This window comes from Lithobates pipiens, unplaced genomic scaffold, assembly GCF_037356315.1.
Source record: "Lithobates pipiens isolate NorthernLeopardFrog02 unplaced genomic scaffold, aLitPip1_a1.2 Scaffold_18, whole genome shotgun sequence".
In the NCBI taxonomy this organism is placed as follows: domain Eukaryota; kingdom Metazoa; phylum Chordata; class Amphibia; order Anura; family Ranidae; genus Lithobates; species Lithobates pipiens.
The window spans coordinates 194,465,958-194,484,531 of NW_027507758.1; the positions used below are offsets into that span (position 1 = coordinate 194,465,958).

The 18,574-nt window shown below is 44.9% G+C and overlaps 1 protein-coding gene across 4 annotated transcripts in view; it reads right to left on the reverse strand.

The window, feature by feature from the left end:
• The window catches only part of MAP4K3 (mitogen-activated protein kinase kinase kinase kinase 3), a 783,526-nt gene extending 774,186 nt beyond the window's left edge, over positions 1 to 9,340 (reverse strand). The window contains exon 1 of one of the 4 annotated variants that reach the window (XM_077486491.1): positions 9,005 to 9,340. In XM_077486491.1, coding sequence (XP_077342617.1) covers positions 9,005 to 9,100 — 96 coding nt within the window. In that variant the 5' untranslated portion in view covers positions 9,101 to 9,340. The remainder of the gene's footprint in view (positions 1 to 9,004) is intronic. The other 3 variants (XM_077486490.1, XM_077486493.1, XM_077486492.1) reach the window with 3 other exon arrangements.
• Between the last annotated feature and the right edge of the window lie 9,234 nt (positions 9,341 to 18,574).

Here is an 18,574-nt window from a genome sequence, read left to right on the forward strand (position 1 = left end):
GGGAAATCCTGAAAACATGACCTGTTGGGGGACCTTGAGAACCGGAGTTGAGAAACACTGTTGTAAACTAAAACAAAAAAAACGTATCTCTTAGTTCTCATGCACACGGGGCACCAGAAAAAACGAGCTGCAAAGCCACTACCAACGGCAGGAAAAAAAATATGCTTTTAGCAGCTTTTTGCATTGGCGTTAATGCACGTTTAGCCACACTAGCTTTTAGCAGCGTTTTTTGCCTCTATTCAAAATCAGTGGGTTCACTATTAAAGCCCATTGATTTGAATAGAAGTCGCACCAGAAGTCAGATCACGATGATCCAACTTGCGGTGCGGCTTGAGCATTGAAGGGGAACCCTCGCCAAAATGAGAAGAAAAAAAAAAACTGGCGTGGGCCCCCCCATACCAAAACAGAACCTTCAGTCTGGTATGGATTTTAAGGGGAACCCCCCACTGCAGGAAAAAAATGGCGTGGGGGCCCCCCCAAATCCATACCAGGCCCTTATCCAAGCACACAGACCTGTAGGTCAGGAAAGGGGGACCAACGAGAGCCTCAACATAAGGGGGTGTGCTTTGTTGTGAAGTCACTGCCCAAGGTATGATGGGGCGGTGACATCACAAGAGGGCGGGTCTCTGGATGTCGTCACCGGGTGGCCTCCCCCTATGGCTATATAAGTAATGGCACACAGCGGCCCCAGCATTACAGTGGGAGAGCACGTCGAGAACGCATCTGAGGAAGAAGACATCGTAGAGAGGAGATCCGGCAGAGGGAGAAGACAGCAGAAAGGGGAGAAATGAAGGATAAAGACATCGCCAGACAGAGAAGAAATTGGAAGGAGAAGAGATGCCGAAGCTGCTTAATAAATTACTTTGTCAAAAACCTGTGTACCGTTTTTATTTTTGACTTTTTTGGGTTAATAGGTGGGGGGGGGGCGAGATCTGGGGGGCCCCCCTTGTTAAAGTGTTCTTCCTGATTCCGATAAGCCCCACACCCGCAGACCCCGACAACCAATGGCCAGGGTCGTCGGGCATAGGCCCTTGTCCACATCAACCCTTGCTTGCCTGCCCCCCCCCCTTTTCTGACCATTTTGGCAAGATCAAGATCCTGAGTGCATCAGCAGCACCGCAAGTCGGATCAAAGGATTGGGCTCTCATAAGGAATCATTGATTTTGACATGTAACAAAAAAAAAAAAAAAAAAAAAAAAAGCTTTGAGGCTGTATTTTTTCTTCTTTATTTTTATTTTTTTTATTTTTTTTTATATCTTTTAGCAACATCAGACATTTTTACAACTGTAACGTCGGTCATCAGAACGCGCTGGTCCTGTTTTTTGTTTTTTTTTGCAGCTTTTAAAAGCCTATGTCACTTATAGCTCCTTAAAGCGGAGGTCCACCTTCCGCTCATCGGAACCCTCCCCCCTCCGGCGCCACAATTGGCACCTTTCAGGGGGGAGGGGGGTGCAGATACCTGTACAGTACAGGTATCTGCACCCACTTCCGGGATAGCTCTCTGCAAGTGCCTGCCCCTTCCCGCAAGTGCCCCGCTGCCTGCTGGGAAACACACAGATCCCAGAGGCAGCGGGGACCGTCCTTATTGCACAGCGCGACTCGCGCATGCGCAGTAGGGAACCGGGAAATGAAGCCGAAAGGCTCCATTTCCTGATTCCCATACCCAAGATGGCGGCGGCAGCACTTGAGAGACAATCTAGCCGGTATGGGCTTCGGGGGGCCGACATCGCGGGCGCGCTGGACAGGTAAGTGTCACTATTTTAAAAGTCAGCAGCTGCAGTATTTGTAGCTGCTGGCTTTTTAAAAAAAAAAAAAAACGCGGAGTCCCGGCGGACTCCCGCTTTAAAGCCTGTGTGTGCATCGATGCATAGAATAACATGGAGAAGAGTATTTAAGCTGCAAATAAACGTCTGATGCTGCTAAAAAGCAGCTGTAAAAATGCCCTGTGCACATGAGGCCTTAAAGTGGTTGTAAACCCCTTACAACCATTTTAACCTACAGGCAAGCCTAGATTAAGGCTTACCTGTAGGTGCAAGAAATATCTCCCAAACCTAAAAGGTTTAGGAGATATTTGCAAGAATAGCGTCACCGTAGACATCGGGCGCAGGTACACTGAGCGTGCCGTATCCAACGGCGATCATGCCGTTAGTGGCGGCACCAGCGCGCATGCGCGGGAGTGACATCATTGCGGCTCCGGCCAGTCACAGCACCAGAGCCGCGATACCCGGAAGTCACTTTGGGTATCATGGCAGTTACGGAGGTGGTGACCGAGGACAGCTGCGGGGGCTTCGATCTCAGGTAAGGAATTCATAAATGAGCTAGTATGCTATGCATATTAGCTCATTATGCCTTTGCCTTGAGGGGGTCTTTTTTTTTTTTTTTTCTTAAGAGGCTTTTACTTAAACTTTAATGGTTGACAGCATCATATTAAAAAAGATGAAGGCCCAGAAAAACAAATGAAAAACAAATGAAACAGTTTTATAAAAACAAATGAATTCTAAAATATACTAAAACAAATAAGTAGATATACATATGCATTCAGGTTTTTATTGTCATCAGTGTCTCACATTAAGGAGGATTCACTTTTTCTAATTGTCCTGGTCACCAATGTCACAGGGAATAAAATAAAAGCGAGGGTTAATCCAAAATTTTGAGGTGCCACCAGAAAATTGAGGGGAAATCCTCTAATGTGTACTCTAGTTTCTGGGACGACAGGAACAAAAGCTGAGCGCACACTAATAGTACTTTTCACTTAACAGACTACTCCATTCATACTCTACAACACGGATGATGGAATCTCCCACTGCAGATTTTGCATTATGACAGCCAGTACCAGGGACTGTTAAAATAACCGAATAGTGACTGCATCCAATTGAAAGCAAGCATTGTTCAACCAACAATCTTCTGTCTTTTTCAACTGAAGAATGTGAGACAAGAGGGTGTCAGCCATGCAATGAATTTCAGCCAGTTCATCAGAAACATCCCAAACGTGCATAAAGTATGTCCAGCTTATAAAAATGCACATCATTTTAGATGTAGTAAACACATTTGCAAGAAAAATATATGTATTTCAATGAGCCTAGTTAAAGAGGGATTCCACCAAAAAAAAAATATATTAAAAGCCAGCAGCTGTAGTAGCTGACTTTTAATAAATGGACACTCACCTGTCCCGGGTTCCAGCGATGCCGGCAGCAGAGGCCGATCGATCGGCCCTCGGCTGCTGCCGCCACCATTCTAGGTAAGGGGATCAGGAAGTGAAGCGAAGCGAATCGGCTTCACTTCCCGGTTCCCTACTGCGCATGCACGAGTTGCGCAGCGCAATAGGAAATCTCCGCGCTGTCACTGGGACCCGTGTGTGTCCCAGCAGACAGCGCGGCAGGGCAGGAAATGGCGTAGACTCCCACGGGAGTCTATGCCCGGAAGTGGGTGTAAATACCTGTCTTTGACAGGTATCTCCACCCCCCTCCCCCCTGAAAGGTGTCAATTGTGACACCGGAGGGGGGGAGGGATCTGATCAGCGGAGGTTCCACTTTAGGGTGGAATCCCGCTTTAACAAAAAAATAGCGATGCTTTGAAGTGCGTTTTAACCACTTCAGCCTCGGAAGATTTTACCCCCTTCCTGACCAGAGCACTTTTTACAATTTGACACTGCGTTGCTTTAACTGAGATGTTATTCGCCGGAGCCGCGATGACGTCACTCCTGCGCATGGGAGCCGACGCTCGCGGCATATCACCGCGATTCGCGGCCTGCCCCAGTGCGCCTGCGCGCCGCTGTCTACGGCGCATGCGCCGTAGACAGCGGTGGCTGTCTTCGGCCAAATATCTCCTAAACCGTATAGGTTTAGGAGATATTTCTTGGACCTACAGGTAAGCCTTAATCTAGGCTTACCTGTAGGTCAAAGTTGGTTGTAAGGGTTTACAACCACTTTAAACTTGAAACCAACAAACTTTTAGCCTCAAAAATCTCCATAAGCGACATTTAAAAAATTCTACAGGTTGCATTTTTTGCGTTACAGAGGGGGTCTAGGGCTAGAATTATTGCTCTCGCTCTACCGATCGCAGCGATACCTCACGTGTGGTTTGATCACCGTTTTCATATGCGGGCGCTACTCACGTATGCGCTCGCTTCTGTGCGCAAGCTCGTCCTGACGGGGTGTTTTAAAAAAAAAAAAAATTTTCTTATTTATTTTAATTGATTTTATTTATTTTTACACTGTTTAAAAAAAAAAAAAAAAAAATGTATCACTTTTATTCCTATTACAAGGAATGTAAACATCCCTTGTAATAGAAAAAAGCATGACAGGTCCTCTTAAATATGAGATCTGGGGTCAAAAAGTCCTCAAATCTCATATTTGGGCTAAAATGCAAAAAATTATATTATAATATATATATATATATATATATATATATATATATATATATATATATATATATATATATATATATATATAAATAAATAAAAAATGACATTAAAAAAGAAAAAAAATCTACCTTTAAGAGGTATGGGCGAAAGTGACATTTTGACGTCGCTTCCGCCCTCCTATGGTATAGAGACGAGTGGGGGGCCATCTTAGCCTCACTCGTCTCCATACCCAGCTAACGAAAGGACCCGATCGCCTCCGCCGCTACCGACGGCTCCGGTAAGTGGCGGAAGGTGCGGGAGGGCGGCGGGAGGGGGGGGTGGCACCTCTCCCGCCGCCGATAGCGGTGATCTTGTGGCGAATCCGCCGCGGAGACCACCGTTATCGTACAGCCGACCGGCGCCTGAAGAGATGGATATCTCGGTTGTGGCAGCAGCTGCTGCCGTTACTGAGATATCCCTCTTCAAAAATAGGACGTACATCGTCGTGCGCTGGTCGGCAAGTGGTTAAACTACTTTTTTCTTTTTTTTTTTTTTATTTATTGCATCTTAGGAGGCTCTTACACTGGAGCAGGCAGGCATTGATGGTAAAACTTTACTGTCAATTTTGCAGAGGCTTTCGGCTGCTAGCAGAGCGCTTTTAATCCCTGTTAGCGGCCGGAAAAGGGTTAAATACGACCCACAAAGCGCTGCTGTAATGGCGCTGCCCATTCATTTCAATGGGCAGGAGTGGTGGAGGAGTGGCTCCTTCACCATTCCAAAGATGCTGCTTGCAGGAGTTTTTTTTAACGTCCTACCAGCGCATCGCCTCAGTGTGAAAGTCCTAAGGCTTTCACACAGACTGCAGGGGAGCTGTTTTTAAGACGCTTTACAGGTGCTATGTTTAACCCAAAAGCGCCTGAAAAACGCCTCATTGTGAAAGGGGTCTACCTGTAAATATGAGTCTTTTTGACTGCAGATCTCATATTTAAGAGGTCATGTCACGCTTTTTTTTCTATTACAAGGGATGTTTACATTCCTTCTAATATGAATACAAAAAGTACACAATTTCATTTTTTTTTTTTTTTTAAAGGACAGTGTAAAAATAAAAAGCAAAATAAATAAAATAAACTATTTTAAACGAACTCACATGCAGAAGCGAACACATACGTGAGTAGTGCCTGCATATGAAAACGGTGTTCAAACCACACATGTGCGTTATCACCATGATCTTTAGAGCGAGAGCAATAATTCCTACACTAGACCTTGTCTAACTCTAAACATCCAACCTGTAGAATTTTTTAAAACATTGCCTATGGAGGTTTTTAAGGGTAAAAGTTTGTTGCCATTCCACGAGTGGGCGCAATTTTGAAGCATGACATGTTGGGTATCAATCTACTCAGCGTAACTATCTTTCACAATATAAAAAACAAAAAAAATAAAAATTGGGCAAACTTTAATGTTGTCTTACTTTTTTAATTCAATGTTCCAAAAAAAGTCGGCTTGTAAGACCGCTGCGCAAGTACAGTGTGACAGCAAGTATTGCAATGACTGATTTAGGCTGGATTCACACCTATGCAGTTTTAGTGCTTTTTGCATTTTGCAGATTTGCACTACAGTCCATTTAACATGGTTTCCTATGGAACACGTTCTGTGGTGCAAATATGCAAAAAGCACGAAAAAATGCATAGGTGGGAATCCAGCCTTACATGGGACAAAGTTGTGGGGGAGAGTTTACAACCACTTTAACTCTTTCCCAAAACAGTTATTATTCAAAGGTATGCCATAATTGATAACTGTCACAATTACTTGTGCTCTCAACAGAACTACCAAGCCATAACAAATCATAACTAGCTGCATATTCAGCATCATGGTAACTGCAGATCAAACAGAAGGTTAAAGAGGAACTCCACTTTTGTTAAGAAAAAAAAATGATGAGGAAATCTGCTGGGCCTGCATGCCTTTAGATGTGATTTCCTATTGGGAGTATCTCACCACAAATTACATTTTTGTTGCAGGGGTTGCCTGAAATCTGACTTGTATCTTAGTGCAGACTTCTGGGAAAATCTGTGAGCCAATCACACAAGCAGGAAATTATGTTTCTGGGGGGTGTTCTGTACACATTCCGTGTATAGTGTTCCGTGTATAGAACACCTCCAGGTAGCGTCTCCGCCGCTTACCAGAGCCGTCGGAAGCAGCAGAGACGATTGCGTCCTTTCCTCTGTGAGGCTGGATGCCAAGTGAGGGAAAGATGGCCCCCTGCTCGGCTCCATGCCATTGGACGATGGAAGCAACGTCAAAAATATCACTTAAGCCGAAGACCCCTTTTACTCTGGGGCGTTTTTTAGGTGCTTTAGCATTAAAAAAAAAAAAAGCACCTGTGAAGCGCTTGAAAGAAGCCTCATCTGCAATCCCAATGTGAAAGCCCAAGTGCTTTAAGAGCCCTTTCACAATGTCAGCGCCCGAAAAAAGCTCGTAAAGCGCCGCTTAAACTAGCAGCGCTTTACCAGTGTTTTTGACCAAATAAAGGGTTAAAAGCGCCCACAAAATGCTGCTGCCAAAAGCTCTTTTCAGGCGCTTTGCTGCCGCTTCCCATTGATCCCCAATGGGAAGGGGTGCTTTAGGACCGATGTATTCACCGCTCCAAAAGCGCTGAAAAGAAGCTGCTTGCATGACTTTTTTTGAGGCCCTGCCAGGGCAGCGCCTCAGCGTGAAAGTACTTGGGCTTTTACATTGGGATTGCAGTTGCGGCTTCTTTCAATAGCTTTACAGGTGCTTTTTTTAACGCTAAAGCGCCTGAAAAATGCCCCAGTGTGAAAGGGGTCTAATGGGCTGTACACACGATCCGAATACCGTGCAAAAACAGTCGTCCGAGGAAGGATCGTACAATTTTTAGATCGTGTGTATACAACTTTCGACAGCCAATCACGACCGTTCATCCGATATTATTCAATCGGACATGCACAGAAATTTTTCTCGTACGATTTTCGTTTATTCAGTATGGTTGTCGTCCGAAAATACAATACAAATACATTACTTCCGATTATTTTTTCTATCGTACGAGAATTTTCGTGACTTTATTTAGCTATTCAAATTCTACTTGCGATTATTAACCGAAAACAGTCGTGCAATCAGTCGTCCGATATTCGGATCGTGTGTACGGGGCATAATGGTCTTAAAGGGAAATTGTTTTTTTTTTTTTTGTTTGTTTTTTTAAAGGACATTTTATTTTTATTGAATTTAAGTGTAAATGTGAGATCTGAGGTCTTTTTGACCCCAAATCTCACATGTAATAGGTCCTGTCATGTTTTTTTCTATTACAAGGGATGTTTACATTGTAATAGGAATAACAGTGACCCAAATTAATTTTTTATTTTTATTTTTTTAAAGGACACTGTAAAAATAAAAAGTAAAATAATAAAAAAAAAAAAAAAAAAATAGAAAATGTAAAGCCCCTTCCGCTGAGCTCACACAAAGAAGCAAATTCATACGCAAGTCGCATCTGTATATGAAAACGGTGTTCAAACCACACATGTGAGTTATCGCAGCAAACGTTAGAGCGAGAGCAATAATTCTAGCACTAGACCTCCTCTGTAACTCAAAACTGGTAACCTGTAGAAATTTTTAAACGTCACCTATGGAGATTTTTAGGGTCAAAGTTTGTCGCCATTCTACGAGCAAGAGGAATTTTGAAGCGTGACATGTTGGGTATCAATAAAAAAAAATGAAAAAAGTACAAGCGAATGTTACAACATTCCCAGCAACTAACTTTTTCTGAAACTGTCAAATTGATGGGTAAGTATACGGCTTCCCCCCCCCCCCCCTTTTTGTTTTAAAATAGAAGTACAGCCAAAGCTTATTAGCCATACTTCTCTTGTGGGTGAGAGGAGTGCACTTACTTTTGCTCTTCAGTGACCCAGACTCTTGCTATCAGCTGATTGGCAAAACCACTCCAGGCCCTGGAAGGATCCTGACTAGGGATGAGCTCAGGCGTGTTCGCATGCTCCACATGCTGAGCCCACCAGGAAGTCTGCGCAGCGCTGCGCTGCGCTAATCACAGGCAGTGAGACATTGCCCCGATGCGCGGCAGCAGAGATCAGGTGTTTCACTGCCTGTGATTAGCACAGCGCGATTTCCTGGCGGGCTCTGCACGGGGACCATGCGAACACACCTGAGCTCATCCCTAATCCTGACCATATTGTTGGGATCCCCAAAGCTGTCTGATTGACAGCTGGCTCCACCTTTTGGTGAATGGCTGAGAGCTGGAGCGGAGAGCGCTGACTGACAGTCACCGCTCTCCACTCTGAGCGAAGCGAGAGATGAGCGATTGCCAATCATGTGATTGCTCTGTTCTCAGGCTAAGAGCGACATTGGACAGATGATGTATGGCGGAGGTGAGGATGTGCATTTGGCCTTCTGTTAACCCCTGGCATTCCATCTAGCAGCAGTACACAATTAAATTAGCTGTGGCGCTTCATCTGTGCCAAGAACCATGCTCACCCCTATGTGTGTATGGGCATCACGGCCAACATCCTCTCCCTAGGCAGCCCTGCTTTGTACACTCCTTGTGCCCCGGAAAGGAATCTAACGGTGATCTACTTCTGTCAGCACATCCCCCCATGCCATCAGGATCCTATGCCAGCACCGCACTTTGCACTTGTTTACCTTGTACACATCACCATAGGTGCCACTGCCAATCCTCTGAATGAGCTCGAAATCCTCCTGCGGATTCCTCCGTGACAAGTCGCAGCCCGTGCTCATGGTGACCAGCCGCCCCGGTGTCCGCACCACCCTCAAGATCTGTGCCCCGGGCCGGGCCGCCGGGACCCCGCTAACGAGCACACCAGGCCGGGCCTTCCCAGCTCTCTCTCACACTCCTAAACGTAGATGCGTACGAAATCCAGGAGAATACAAGCCCAGTGGATCCCACAACATGGCTCCTGAGCCAGGCCTGTGCGCAGGCGCAATGCGGGACAGAAGCCTTTGCCAGGGGTGGGGAGAGGAGGTAGAGCGGAGTAGGCCGGGTGTGCTGAAAGCTGGAGAGACGGTAGATGTTGGCTTGTGAAGAGCACGGCAACGCTATGGCAACCTCTGATAATGAACGTGTTCAGGCTGAGCGTGGTATAGTCATTAGAGCCCGAGTACCAGACAGCTAACATGAGGGGGAACAAAGTGCTTTTGATCTGTATATTAATTTCTTTTATGATTCTAGGAACCAGAAGATATAGCCCACCATGGAAGCTGAGATGGATGAAGCGTGTGTAAGGGGCTCATGCACACGGACAGTTTGGCGTGTACAGCAGAAGACATGCATCTGAAAACACAGCCCGTCTGAAGAGTGAATAGTGGATTACTTTTTAAAGACGATTCACAGGCGGTGAGGAGCCAAAGTGATGATTGCTCAGTAAGGATGAGCTCAGGCGTGTTCGCATGGTCCACGTGCAGAGCCCGCCAGGAAGTCGGCGCTGCGCTAATCACAGACAGTGTGACATTGCCCCGATGTGTGGCTAAAGAGATCGTCAATGTCTCACTGCCTGTGATTAGGGATGAGCTCAGGCGTGTTTGCATGGTCCACGTACAGAGCCGCCAGGAAGTCAGCGCTGCACTAATCACAGACAGTGTGACATTGCCCCGATGTGTGGCTAAAGAGATCGTCAATGTCTCACTGCCTGTGATTAGGGATGAGCTCAGGCGTGTTTGCATGGTCCACGTACAGAGCCGCCAGGAAGTCAGCGCTGCACTAATCACAGGCAGTGTGACATTGCCCCAATGTGTGGCTAAAGAGATCGGCAATGTCTCACTGCCTGTGATTAGGGATGAGCTCAGGCATGTTCGCATGGTCCACGTCCAGAGCCCGCCAGGAAGTCGGCGCAGCGCTGCGCTAATCACAGGCAGTGAGACATTGCCCCAATGTGCGGCTGCAGAGATCAGGCAATGTTTCACTGCCTGTTATTAGCGCAGCGCTGCGTCGACTTCCTGGCGGGCTCTGCATGTGTTCCATGCGAACACGCCTGAGCGCATCCCTACCTGTGATTAGGGCTGGGCTGTCTGTAATATTGATTGGACCCTGGGCAAAACTTTTCTTGGGGCCGCCCATGCAGTTTTGCTCTCCACCTACTCTGAGGCCGCGTACACACGGGCGGACTGTATGGCCTACTTAGTCAGTCGAAACACATTTCAGCGGACAGTCCGCTCGTGTGTGGGCTTCAGCTGACTTTTTCAGCGTGCAGTCTGGCGTACTAAGTATTTCGGATTTTTCAAAATTCTGTCCGTCGTACTTTGGTTTCAGCTGACAATCCGCTCGTCAGTAGGCTAGTTCGACGGACTAAGAATGGCGCATGCTCAGAAAGGATTTACACGGCGAAAGGTTGCATTGCTGTATATTGGATTTCCTATTTCTAGTCCCGTCGTACGTGCTGTACACGTCATCGCGCAAGCTTTCGACGGACTGTTTGTGCATCCGTGTGTGGTCAAGTCCGTTCATTCGAAAGTATGACGGACTGTCCGTCGGATTGTATGACGGACTAAGTAGGCCATACAGTCCGCCCGTGTGTACGTGGCCTGAGACATACAATAAATAGCAGCCAGACTCAAAATCAGTTTACTGAATCAGATCAGGCAGCTATTCGGATTGGTTGCCAGAGGTTACAGTGCATCACTACCAATCACTGACTGGTTGCTAGAGGTTACAGCACACATTACTGCTCACTGATTAGTTGCTAGAGGTTATAGCACATGATTTCTGCTTGTTTATTGGTTGCTAGAGATTACTGTGGATATGACCTCAGTGGGGTATGATATACATATCAATGCCGCCGGACACCACTATTTAAATATGAATGCCGGTAATTTACATGTAAACACAGCGTCTGCAGGTGAGTCATCTGTACACCACAATAGGGCAGAGCTGGGCAGCATTAGTAGCAGCACTTCAAACTGAGATATTGGGAAACAGCACAGGATTAAAACCTCAAGGGATAAATAAAATTTAAACCAGAATAGTTGGCAAGTATGAGGCAGCTGCTTTGGGCCCCACAACAATGACAGGGCCCAGGGCAGCTGCCCCTTTTGCCCTGCCTTAAAAACGGTCCTGGATTAGCGCAGCTCTGCGCCGACTTCCCGGCAGGCTCTGCACGTGGAGTGTGCGAACACGCCGGAGCTCATCCCTATTCCTCAGTGCCTGCTTTAACCCCATGTTTGCCACACTTCCCATTCGCTGAATGGTTTACATTAATGCTGGGTTCACACTGATACGAACAGACATTGCATGTGATTCGCATTGCTGTGCAGATCACATGCGATGCAAATTCAGCCACAGTTTGTATGGCTGAATTTGCATCGCATTCCGACCAAAATGGTACAAGACCCTTTTTTTGGGTCACACTGGAATCAGATCGCATGGGGTTTCCTGTACCATTTCACAGTTCGCTCTGCAAACAAATCTGGGGATGTCATTGACACACGCAGCAGTTTCCAGAGGGCAGTGTGCACTGCTTGTGAGTGAGGCACAGTGGTGTAGTGGTTAGCACTCTCACGCTGGTTCGAATACCAACCACAACACTACTTTCCTGGAGTTTGCATGTACTCCCTGTGCCTGTGTGGGTTTCCTTCGGATCCTGGTTTCCTCCCACACTCCAAAGACATGCAGGTAGGTTAATTGGCTTATGTCCAAAATTGGCCCTAGTATATGAATGGGGACCTTGGATTGTGGGCTCCTTGAGGGTAGGGACTGATGTGAGTGTGCAATGTACAGGGATAGGGACAATTGTAGACACTCACTCAGGTTGAACTGGATGGACTGCTGTCTTTATTCAACCTTATTAACTATGTAACTATATGTGATGCAGGTTCCCGCATCGCAGAAGTGTGAACCCAGCCTGAATGGGCTAGCCAAAAGCAACATGTTTGGTAGTTTTTGCCATGGAAGCATTATGACCGTGTTCACTGCCATTTGTAGCTTAACACACACCCCCCTGGTGCTGCCACCCTGCCTTGTTTTCTGGTGCTCTGCTTTCCCATCTGTGGGACCGAGATGGCGGGTGCCGGTGTCTGGAAGGAGAAGAGCAGACACACGTCTGCTCTCCTCCCCTTCTTTCTGAGACCTAGAAAGTGATGTCCTTGTCCCCAACTAGCTTAACTGGGAAGCAATATTTTGTAATGCAATCTGCATTGCAAAACATTCAGTGTAGGCCAAAGGAGACACACAGCGTCCTTTACACCCTGCATGTCTCATTAAAGAGAACCTGTCACTTAATAGGGAATATGAATGTAAATGCACCACAAACAAATGTAAACGCATGTGCCAGGGACACCTTCGTGTGAAACCGTTGATTGCTATACACGTTACAGATCACTGTGGCTTGACTCCGTCCCCTCTCTCTTCTCATTTTCTTACTGGCTGTGATTGACAATGGTTCCTGCTTCTGTCTCAGCCAAATGGGGGGGGGCAAGACTTTTGTGAACATTGCTGGATTGCGATAAGGCTTAGAATAAGTCTTCGGGGGGCTGTATGAAGGTAAAAAACCTTGAGCCTTTAGAACCAAATGTGAAGCCACAGTTTTCGTACATAGTTAGGTTGAATAAAGACACCAGTCCATCCTGAGTGAGTGTCTACAATTGTCCCCATCCCTGTACATTGCACACTCACATCGATCCCTGCCCTCAAGGAGCCCACAATCCAAAGTCCTCACTCATACTAGGGCCAATTTTGGACAGAAGCCAATTAACCTACCTGCATGTATTTGGAGTGTGGAAGAAAACCGGCATAGAGATAACATGCAAACTCCAGGCAGGATGTGTCGTGGTTGGGATTTGAACCACCGGCAAGAGAGCTAACCACTACACCACTGTGCAGATAAAGACACATTAACCACTAGCCGCCCGCCCACTGTCATATGATGGCGGGACGAGGCAGCTCTCATTCAACTTTCTTTTCACTAGAACTGAATGGAATGATCAATCTCAGCATAGATCATACCTCTGTACCATGTTGCTCTGTTGTCTGCAGATCCCTTGCTATTATGGGTTTAGTTGTGGCTTTGTATCATGTGACACTCTTTATATCCTGCTGATAGACTGTCTCTTCCACAGCCACTTACTGCAGCAGCTAGAACCTCCTCTTTGTAGACTTTCAGACTCTGCAAATTATGTAACTATCTTCAGAGCTCTAATGGTAGGTGGAATTGAATACATCCTAATTAGAATTCAATCCAGCCCTTTAACACCTACAAGAAGAGTCCAAACCTCCCAAGTCCTGCTTCACACATCACAGCTTTATTAAAGAAGGAAACCCCTTCATACACAGTCCGTTCTGAAAGCTATCTGTGCTGTTGCTGGACAGGATTAAATGGATCAAAATTAACCACATCAACTTCCAGAACTGATACAAGTGACTCCCATAACCTGCCCTGAAACTACAGAGGCTCAAAGGATCATGCAACATATAGTATGAGGAAGGAAACAGGAAGTCAGAGAACTTTCAAATTCAGCCATGAGGAGTGACATCACTGACAATTTTTAAATTATTTTTTTTAATTTCTGTTTACATGAATAACCACTTAACCACCTCAATACAGTGCACTTACACCCCCTTCCTGACCAGACCAATTTTCAGCTTTCAGCGCTCTCATAGTTTGAATGACAATTACTCAGTCATGCAACACTGTACCCATATGAAACTTGCGTCCTTTTTTCCACACAAATAGAGCTTTCTTTTAGTGGTATTTAATCACTAGTGGTTTTTTTTTTTTTTGTGCTATAAATAAAATAAAACGTAAATTTTGTGAAAAAAATGCCTTTTTCTTTGTTTCTGTCATACATTTTTGCTAATTAGTCATTTTTCTTCATACATTTTGGCCAAAATTTATACTGCTACATATTTTTGGTAAAAATAACCCACATTAGTGTATATTATTTGGTCTTTGTGAAAGTTATAGAGTCTACAAACGATGGTGCCAATCACTGAAAATTGATCACATCTGATCAGGCCTTCAGTACATCAGGTGTATCTCATTTCTTGAGACACTAAGGCCCCTTTCACACATGCAGACAGTATGTCCGTATTTCATCCATCCGTTTGCGGATGAAATACAGACATACATGCATCCCTATGGGATAGTGGGTGTCTGCGGATGAACATCCGCAGACACCCGCTATCGTCCGCCTCCGCTATTGTCCGATTCTGCAGACGGAGGAAAATCCTATTTTTCTATCCGTCTGCAGAGTGGATCGGATGAACACGGACAGACGGTCCGTGCTCATCCGATCCCCCATAGAGGAGAACGGATAGTTGACAGGGCGGTCCCTGCACAGTGTGCCGGGACCGCCCTCTCTGCCGCCGGCTCAGCGGAGACAACGGAGCGATCCCCGCTGAGCGAGCGGATCATCACGGGGCGGATCATTACTGATCCGTCCCGTGTGAAAGGGGCCTAACAAGTCAGGAAAGTACAAACACCCCCCAAATGACCCCTTTTTACAAAGTAGACATTCCAAGGTATTATGTAAGTAGCATGGTGAGTTTTTTTAAGTTGTCATTTTTTCCCACAATTCTTTGCAAAATGAAGATTTTTTTTTTCCAAAATTGTCATATTATCAGGTTATTTCTCACACACAGCATATGCATACAACAAATTTCACCCCAAAATATGCTACTCTTCCCGAGTATGGCGATACCACATGTGTGAGACTTTTACACAGCCTGGCCACATACAGAGCACCAACATTGATGCAGTACCTTCAGACGCTCTACGAGCAAAAATGACGCATCTCATTTCTCAACCACCTATTACACTTTTGAAGGCCCTGGAGTACCAGGACATTGGAATTTCCCATAAAATGACCCCATTTTGGAAAGCAAACACCTTAACGTATAATCTGTGAGGCATAATGAGTCTATTGAACGGTTAATTTTTTTCCAGAAGTTTTTGGAATATGTGTAAAAAAATGAAAACGCATTTTTTTTTTTTTTTACACAAAGTTGTCAATCTATAAGATATTTCTAACACGTAGCATGTATATAGCAAAAATTACACCCCAAAACACATTCTGCTACTCCTTCTGAGTATGGCGATACCACATGTGTAGGACTTTTACACAGCCTGGTCACATAGAGAGGCCGAACATTGAAGTAGTACGTTCAGGCGTTCTAGGAGCATAAATGACACATCTCATTTCATTCCTACCCATCACACTTTTGAAGGTCCTGGACCACCAGGACAGTGAAATTACCCACAAAATGACCCCATTTTGGAAAGCAAACACCCCAACATATATTCTGTGAGACATGGGCTGCAAATAGGTACTCGGGTACTCTGATGGGCTGGAGATAGGTACTCTGATGGCCTGGTGACAGGTACTCTGGTACTCTGATGGCCTGGTGACAGGTACTCGGGTACTCTGATGGCCTGGTGACAGGTACTCAGGTACTCTGATGGCTTGGTGACTGGTATTTGGGTACTCTGAAGGGCAGTGACAGGTACTAACGGACGAAACGCGTCAGGGTAACGATACAAGGACGCACCATAATAAGAAGGTTAGAGGTACACATTCAGTTGTATGCCCAATGCAGTCCAGGGGGAAGGTGATCCAGTCGATTATGCTGTGGTGATAATCTGAATTTGCCTGATTTTGAATTTTTGTTTGTGAGTGTATTCTTTGTTGTATTTAAATAAATCAGAGTGTTTTACGGTATCACACTATATATATCTTTTGATTTTCCATTCACGTTACAATCATTGGGACTGTTGAAGTAACAGACACAACCATGATCTAAGGGAGGATGATGTAAAGAAAGGACCTCGCTGTGTATATGTGACGTGCTGATTAGACCTAGATATTCCGGTAAGAGTTTTACTAAAAGGGGGTTTCTTTCCACCTGTCACTAAGAACCCCCGTTTGTGGAAACCACGTGTGGAGGTGTGATAAGAAGAACGGTGGCGGTGATTAATCTGTTCCAACACTAAAGAGACTATTCGTTTGAAATGTGAGGCTTTACTCTCCTGGAATGAATTGTGGCTTGTACACACAGGCGACATCGGTGCAGTGCCTCCTGTAGTGACATTGTGTTTGATTTTGGGAGAAGAGTAATAAAGGGGACAGTTTAAATATCCTCACCCGGACTGTATAATAATATCGTATGTGATTGTACAGTGTATGATATATGTAACGGTCATACACATTTCGCACATGTATACACATTTCATGTTTTGAACATTTTAAGATTTGATTGTCTTTACAGCAAAGTTGCACTGTTATATATTAGTGTCACTATTTCCCGCAAAGTGTCAGTGTCTGTCCACCGCAATACAAAGAATTACCGCTCTAAGGTAATGACTTTTCCCAAAACAGCTGTCTCCACAATCCCACAGGGTGCTGGCTCTGTTTGCAAAAGGAACTGAAGTAGAAAAGATGTAGCTGGATAGCCGCACTCCGAATTATTCAACTTTATTTCAAAAATGTAATTAAAATCATAGCATCTAGGCTGGAAAACAGACTAACTGCACAGCCGTTGACATGTTTCACACCGAACACGGTGCTTAGTCATAGCTAATGAGCAGAATATACATACAGAGCTATATACACACACACAAGCAATTAGACAACTGAATAAAATATGTGTATGACAAGATAGCAATTAAGGAAACACCTGTGAACATCCAAAGTCTGAAGATTAACATTTAAATGGATGAAAGGAAAAAGCCTTTTTCCCCTAAAACACCAAAATCAAGCTGACACGTTGAAAGCATACATAATGGTTACATAGTTAGTCCATAGTTAGTCCATCCAGTCCATCCAGTTCAACCAAAAAAAAAAAAAAATATATATATATATATATATATATATAATAAATATACCAGCCCATATACCCAATTCTATACCCACAGTTGATCCAGAGGAAGGCATGATCCAATTTGCTAAAGCAGGGGAAAAAAATTCCTTCCTGATTCCCCGAGAGGCAATCGGATTTTCCCCGGATCAACTTTACCTATAAATTTTAGTACCCAGTTAGATTACGTACACTTAGGAAATAATCCAGGCCTTTCTTAAAGCAATCCACTGAGCTGGCCATAACCACCTCTGCAGGGAGTCTATTCCACATTTTCACAGCTCTTACTGTGAAGAAACCTTTCCGTATTTGGAGATGAAATCTCTTCTCCTCTAGACGTAAAGAGTGCCCCCTTGTCCTCTTTGTTGACTTCAAAGTGAATATATATTTGTACATGTTGATCAAATCCCCCCTTAATCTCCTCTTATCAAGAGTGAATAAATTCAGTTCCTCTAATCTTTGCTCATAGCTGAGTTGCTCCATGCTTCTTATCAGTTTGGTTGCCCTTCTCTGCACTTTCTCCAGTTCCCCGATATCCTTTTTGAAAACTGGTGCCCAAAACTGAACGGCATATTCCAGATGAGGTCTTACTAATGATTTGAACAGGGGCAAAATGATATCTCTCTCTCTGGAGTACATACCTCTCTTAATACAGGAAAGGACTTTGCTCGCCTTGGAAACCGCAGCTTGGCATTGCATGCTATTATTGAGCTTATGATCTACCAAAACCCCCAGATCCTTCTCCACTATGGATTCCCCCAGTTGTACTCCCCCTAGCATGTATGATGCATGCATATTCTTAGCCCCCAAGTGCATAACCTTACATTTCTCAACATTAAACCTCATCTGCCACATAGTCGCCCAATTAGACAGAGCATTGAGGTTGGCTTGTAAATTGGTGACATCCTGTAAGGACGTTATTGCACTGCATAGCTTGGTGTCATCTGCAAAGACGGAAATGTTACTCTTGATCCCAGACCCAATATCATTTATAAAGATATTAAAAAGCAAGGGTCCCAGCACTGAACCTTGGGGTACACCACTCATAACCTTAGACCATTCAGAGTAAGAATCATTAACCAGTACTCTCTGAATTCTGTCTTTTAGCCAGTTTTCTATCCATCTACAAACTGATGTTTCCAAACCTGTAGACTTTACCTTACACATGAGCCGTGTGTGCGGAACTGTATCGAACGCTTTTGCAAAATCCAAATATATCACATCCACCGCCACCCCTCTGTCCAAGGTTTTACTTACCACCTCATAAAAAGAAATCAGGTTTGTCTGACAACTCCTGTCTTTCATGAACCCATGCTGTCTGTTGCTCAAAATATTATATTCCTGCAAGAACTCGTCTATGTGGTCTTTTATTAATCCCTCCAGTATCTTCCCAACTATAGAAGTTAAACGAA